The sequence below is a fragment of the Nannobrachium achirus genome (genome assembly GCF_963921795.1).
Source record: "Nannobrachium achirus genome assembly, chromosome: 23".
NCBI classification, from domain to species: Eukaryota; Metazoa; Chordata; class Actinopteri; order Myctophiformes; family Myctophidae; genus Nannobrachium; species Nannobrachium achirus.
In genome coordinates, this window is record NC_137830.1 from 15,639,993 (window position 1) to 15,646,927 (window position 6,935).

The window sequence follows — 6,935 nt, forward strand, 5'->3', positions numbered from 1 at the left end:
CAAAAAAGAATATATAGTGTCACGTCATAACACAAGAGAGACATATAGTTGAACCAGGCCACACGTTGTTTTTCAAAACCATATTCATGCATTTTGTGCATTTGGGGCTTTCCACAAGGATATGAAGTAACCAGCAAGTGGGGAAGGAAATCAATCAATCAATCAATCAATCAATCAATCCAGTCAGGGTTTGTCCAGTGCCATACCCCCTAGACAGAACATAACACACTGAAGATTCTACCGAGTTTGCCTCAGATTGTGAACATGCAGTGTGATAATATTGCTGTGATCATGTTCTTCAACTACTTGAACCCTAGCGTCCCTAATCTGGGGGACCGCAGATTAAGAAGCTCACAACGTAGTGCGTTGTGAGCTTCTAGGACCGCAGTGAGCTTGTAGAATTTGGGGTAGTGAGAAATAAAAGACCATACCAAGTCTGGTCTGGTCATGACCAAAAGTATAAGGTCGCGGGTACAAGCGGACAAAATGAGTTCCCTCAGACGGCTAGCTGGTATCTCCCTTAGAGATAGGGTGGGAAGTTCAGTCACCCGAGAGAGACTTGGAGTAGAACCACCGCTCCTAAATTTTGGAAAGGAGTCAGTTTAGGTGGTTCGGGCATGCCCCCGAGCGCCTTCCTAGGAAGGTCCTCGATGCACATCCCACTTGGAGGAGACCCCGTGGCAGACCAAAGACCAGATGAAAGGATTATATCTACACACTGGCCTGGGAACGCCTCGGTATACTCCTGGAGGGAGTGGAGGAAGTTTCTCGGGATAAGGAACTCTGGTTACCCGCGCAACCCAATTCCGGATAAGCGGTTGAAGATGGATGGATGGATGGATGAAGTAGAGAGCTGACCATGTTCAACTAAGTAACTTTACTAAGTATAGAAGGTTTAAGTGGTTAATCTGTAATCTGGACCGGCAAGGTTTGTATAGGGTGTTTCCCTTTCTGGGTCTCCTCTGGACATGCAGGATGTTGCCCTGTCTCAGTGGTTTAATGTCTTATAATGTAATGTAATGTTATGTTCTTATGGACTCTTGGAAGATTAGCCCGATGGGCTAAAACTAAAAGAGAACCTAATAACACCAAAAATCTCAACCCTCAAATTATTCTGGGGGGTCCCCAGTCAAAATATGATTATTTTGGGGGTCACGGCCTGAAAAGGCTGAGAACCACTGCCCTGGCTGGGCCTGTTCTGGACATGAGTGGTTCTGATTTGGTCACGTACCCCCTCTGAAAATATTGTGCCAGAGACCCTCATACAAGATTGTGTTTTCACGTAAAAAAAAAGAAAACGCAACACGTTGTGAGTTTGTAGATCGGCCATGTTCAAATAGCTCAGGGTTAAAGTGGTTCAATTGTTTTTTAACTCATTTTGCTGGGGCCCCGAGTCCTGGCCTGTCAAGTTGATGTCCACTACACTCGTTTGGGTGGCATCTTTCCTCTTCCTATGCTTTTATATTTGTAAAGACAGGTATGATCTAAGAATGATTATTATAACTTAAGTTTTAGACATTTATATAGTATGCAATATTAAAAGGATTATGCTTAAAAAAATCACACCCAGTGTGAAGTGAGCGGTGGTCGTGCTTGCTTAACGTCTTCAGACTAGGATTTAAGTCAGTACAGGCTACAGACACACACACAATGCTATGGCAAAACATGACATGTACAGGCTACAGACACACACACACACGGCCATGCTATGGAGCGGTCTACCACCGCTCCAAAAAGAGAGCCCTATGAACAAGACAGACAGAACGTACGTCTTTGTCAGTGCGGTGGGGCGGGAACATAGACTGCTGGCTGTAGTAGATACTGGAGTCGTCCGCGTAGTCGCTATCCACCCCCCCTTCCACAAACTTCTTCCTGTTAGCACCAAACATGCCGTGTGTCACCTGGAAAAGAAGTTAAAGAACAGATGCATACGAAATCAGGCTCCGGAGTTTTACGTAATGAAACCTATACAACAGTATGCTTGCTGAAGCATTGTTACAATAACACAACAGTTTGGTGTAAGTTTAATCATCTCGACTTCCGCCCAGTGGCAGTCGTGTAGGTTGAATGCAAGCCTGTTGAGTGTTATATCAAATTTCTTCTTTGTGTAACCCGATGTGACAGTCCCTTCAATAGAGAAAGTGACCTTTAGCTTCTTATGGGCTAAAATGGAGACAATGCCTGTGTTGGGAAACAAAGGCAATGTTAACAGCGTACAGAGCGTAGAAAAACACATAGGGTAGCGGCATATTTAAGTGTCTACCTAGACGCAAATTGCAGCACTAGATTTTTTTTTAATCTGATGAATCTAGGGTTGCAATACCTCCCACAGGGATTCAATGCATCAGAACGTTTTTTTGCCATCTGAAACAATGTCAAACTCACCAATATTGTGGCTCTAAGGAAAGCTAGAATTATCCTCTTTCTATCTGCAAGAAATTCAGTTCAGGTGATTATTTTTTCTAAGTATTGGAGTTTGGAAGAGCTCGTGGGAAATCACTCAACGGTCCTGTGTACCACCTGGTTCTAAATGTCACATAATGCAGGGGGCAGTGGGACGTTGCGTTATTGAAGACGAGCTCTTCCAAAGTTCAACAAAAGAAAACATGTCTGCTCGGATTTCTTGACAGAATGTAACTCATAACATGTCTACGGTGGATTTTTCTGAAACAAACACTTTGCAGATAGAAAGAGGATAATTCAAGCTTTCCATAGAGCTGCAATATTGGTGAGTTTGACGTTGTTTAATACAATCAGATCAGCAATTGATGCATTGAATCCCTATGGGAGGTATTGCAACCCTAGATTCATCTAGATTTAAAAAAAAAAAATCTAGTGTTGAGATTTGCGGCTAGTGTCTACCTAACTAATGCATAGGTCCCCGGGTTATGGATACAAGTCCCCAGGATCTTTTTGTGTTATCCTGTTTGCCCTACGTGTACCTCAGGCTGTTTACATGTCTGTTTAATAAAGTATTCAAGCAATCAATCAATTCAAATGAGTTATCTTGGTATTCATGGATTAAGTGTTGGCTGTCTCAATTTCCCCACACTTACTGCTTACTACAACTTTTCCTCAGTCACCACCACAAAAAAAAAAAACACAGTGAAACAAGCATAAACTTCCAAAACAACGAACACACACATCACAAACTGTCTCTCAGTATCATAGCTGGAAACAAGGGAGGAAAGGATCCGATAGGAAGTATTGTGAACAAATAGCACCCTGGAAAACATCAAATAAGTTCTACAATGACCACTGCCAAGTAGGTGCATTGCATTAGTAATGAGAGGTGGGCAGTTTGGTCTATTCCACTTCTGTAAACAAACTGTACGGCTTGTGTGACAGGATTCAGAATATGTAGCCCAGAGCAGTGGTTCTCATTCTCAAACTTTTTCATGTCAAGGACCCCGAAATGTACACTTATTAGCCCTCAGTCCCTGATTTGAAAAGATGTGCCAGGGACCCCATATAAGAGATTTTCTTTTTCTTTTTTTTACAGCTCCAGCCTCCAGCAGTGATTTTCAACCATATTTTAATTTCAAGGACCCCCAGTTTGACATGCATTAGGCTACGGACAGGCATTTCTATCTCTAGGAATTTATATTGTAGAATCAATGCTATTTTAACTCTGAAAGTGTAGTACAAATGGAACCAAATGGACCCATCTGGTTCCATGTGTACACTCTGAGTTACATCTAAGGGTCCATTTGTTTGCTAAGTATCATTTATCTGGAGACCCTCTGAACTCCCTCAAGGACCCCTGGGGGGTCCCTGGGTCCCACTTTGGGAACCAATGGCATAGAGCAGTACATGGACTCTGTGGGTTCCTTCCTTTAGGGAGGTCCAAATTGACCCATACAAGTCTGTAACTCTGACAGTGGGCTTCACTGGTTCCATTTGTAGATGTTGTACACTGTCAGAGTTAAGGGGAGACCTTGCAATTCGAAAGTTTGAGAAACACTTGCATAGAGACATCAGACAGGACATGTCACCATCTTTTGTTTGCCCCGTGAACGGTTGTAAACAACGGGGACGTGGCTTGTAAGCATGTCTGAGTCGTTGCTGTCACAACAACAAGTGACCCATTTAATTCATGTCACTCAGCCCTTGTGCCAAGCTATGCGTGGCAATGGAAACGTTATATATCCGTTATGTGGTCACCTGTGTAAAAAACAACAACAACAACAACAACAACAACCAGAAGCCCTGATGGCTGCACAAAACCTTTGTTTGCGGTGCCGGGGGTTATAGGTTCACAGATCATCGCTTCTCAAACGGAACCCATTTGGTTCCATTTGTACACTCAAGAGTTAAATTAACATCGATGTTACAATATACATTGGGGTACCAGAGATAGAAATGCCGTTAAATGGGGGTCCGTAGCCTACAAGCATGTCAAACCGGGGGTCCTTTAAATTAAAAAGGTTGGGAATGACTGCTAGAGCTGTAAAGAAATATTCTATGGGGGTCCCTGCCTGGCATACCTTTTCAAGTAGGGGGTCCGCGGGGCTAATAAGTGTCCATTTAAGGGGTCCTTGACATTAAAAAAAAAGTTGGAGAACCACAGATGTCTGAAACATTAGCACGAGAGCTAAGCTTTACAGTGGTGGCTGCTACGCTAGGTTGCAGCTAGGTTGCTTTGGCTGGGTTGTCTATGGAGCTTTTATAGCAAAGCGAAGCTAACGCTGCTAACTCGCAAAACACTGTGAAACCAATTCAACCGCGTCGAAGTTAACGGCGAGCCCGATCAAGACGCCGATCAACCGGGGCGAAGCCGCTGGAACCTTCGGTCCTCCGGGCCACCACGGAACAAAGCAACGAGAACGAGAGCGAAACCAGAGCAGGTTTTTAATTGTGTGTTTGTGTAGGGGGGATTCGGGCCTACACTGGTGCCACTGTTCAAGTCCGCCGAAGACAAAAACACAAAAGGCGATCACGTCAAAACCACCCGAGCCAGAGTCCTTTAAAGCGCTCCGATGGCGAACCTAACCCCCCCTCCTCATGTCCACTCGCAAGGTGTCGTGACGGTCGCCCCGGTGCCGACGACGGCGTTCGTTTGAGAGAGAAAATGAGCGGAATATTGTCTCACCGCATCAATCCGTCTTCCCCGCTACAATCCAAGATGGCCGGCTGGCTGCTCCAGGTCGCCAATCATCGAGGATGCTGGGAAGCCATTCGCCTCTGACCTCTTTACCTCCTCCACCAAGTCCTCTGCATCTCATCATCTCTCCTCCTCCTCTCTCACCTCACCTGGCTGCATCTCCTCTTGTCTCTCACCTCAAAGAAGAGTGCTTCTCAAAGTGGATTCCTGGGACTCTGCGGGTTTCCTTTATGGGGGTATAAATTGACCTATACAAGGGTCTGTAACTCTGACAGTGTACAAATAGTCCAGTAAAAATAAGGCTGAGTTTGGACAAAATTGTATTATTTAGTTATTCTGACAGGAAATTAAGTCTACTAGCCAGGATAAAAAATCTACCATGATCTGCTCACTGCAAATACCCACAGTGGCCAAATCAAGTTGGGCTCCCATCGACTTTCTATACAGGAGGAAAATACCCAGAAAAAGAAAATCTGCTTTAAGTAGGATGTGAGGGGTCTAACTAGGGGTTTGTCATGATGCTGAATCCATTGCAAGCATTTGTTTTGCACAAAAACATTCATTGTCCCCATAAAACGCCCACAAAACTGTGGAAAAGTGATGACTCATCACTTTTCATCACTAAACCATAATTTTTTTGGGGCCATTGTTAGCCCAAGGAATGTTTTTTGTGCAAAACAAATGCTTGCAATGGATTCAGCATCATGACAAACCCCTAGTTAGACCCCTCACATCCTACTTAAAGCAGTTTTCTTTCTGGGTATTTTCCTCCTGTATAGAAAGTCGATGGGAGCCCAACTTGATTTGGCCGCTGTGGGTATTTGCAGTGAGCAGATCACGGTAGATGTTTTTAATCCTGGCTAGTAGACCTAATTCCCTGTCAGAATCAGTTGAAAAACTAAATAATACAATTTTGTCCAACCTGAGTGTATTTTTTCCCTAGATTTACTAGACTAAAATGGAACAAAATGAACCCGTTTGGTTCCATTTGTACACTGTCAGAGTTAAGGGGAGACCTTGACTTTTGGAGGTTTGAGAAACACTGTATTAGAAGGTTGCATGGGGAAAGGTACAGTTTCATGACAGTACAGTTCACTGGTACACGGTCAACTAAAAGGAAACTCAGGTAAGCCTTGTGGCTTATTTCCACTGAGATCCTTTTCTTTAACTCATAACATTGAATGACAGACACATAGAACACAGTACTATGCAGTAGATCATCAAAAAAAGAAAAAAAACAGTTGTAAGCAGGCCTGGAAGGAATTTCATCATTTTAGGGGCAAGGCCACTTGGCCTTTGGTGTTGTCCATTTTTTGAGGGAACAAAGGCCAAATGCCAGGGCAGGAAGGCCATCAAATAAAACAAGATTTTAGCACCGGTGTCTACTGTCTACATATTTATTGACAAGAGAGACAGCTAGAGGAGAAAGTTGTCCAGTCAGCTGGGGCATTAAGGCCACCGTGGCCTCAATTCATGCCATTGGTTTGAGGGGCACAAGGCCAAACTGAGGGGCAACAGAAGCCGTAGCCTCCTTGAAATTCCTGCCCTGGTTGTAAGGGGAAAAAAAGTGTTTTAAACAAAAACGACAATGCAAAATAAAAAGGTATTTGCAAAGAAGGGTCAGGGAGCTTATGGAGAGTCTGCAGGGCCACCAGTCCTCTGCAAACAACACACAAACACAGATCAGCTTAAAGAGCCATGACCGTCCTAAGAACTATGAATATGGTGTCAAAAAATGTCCACATCAAATCATTCTATAACAACAACAACAGTGGCTATTGTGCTAGTGATTGTTGGAATTACCTTTAGAACAATTTGATGAACATTGACA

At 43.8% G+C, this 6,935-nt stretch overlaps 1 protein-coding gene across 1 annotated transcript in view; it reads right to left on the reverse strand.

The window, feature by feature from the left end:
• Nucleotides 1-5,129, reverse strand: part of LOC308308633 (CCR4-NOT transcription complex subunit 2-like) — a 37,532-nt gene extending 32,403 nt beyond the window's left edge. Inside the window, exons 1-2 of the mRNA XM_080754067.1 lie at nt 5,093-5,129; nt 1,770-1,901 (exon numbers count right to left, since the gene is read on the reverse strand). Coding sequence (XP_080610193.1) covers nt 1,770-1,889 — 120 coding nt within the window. The 5' untranslated portion in view covers nt 1,890-1,901; nt 5,093-5,129. The remainder of the gene's footprint in view (nt 1-1,769; nt 1,902-5,092) is intronic.
• Between the last annotated feature and the right edge of the window lie 1,806 nt (nt 5,130-6,935).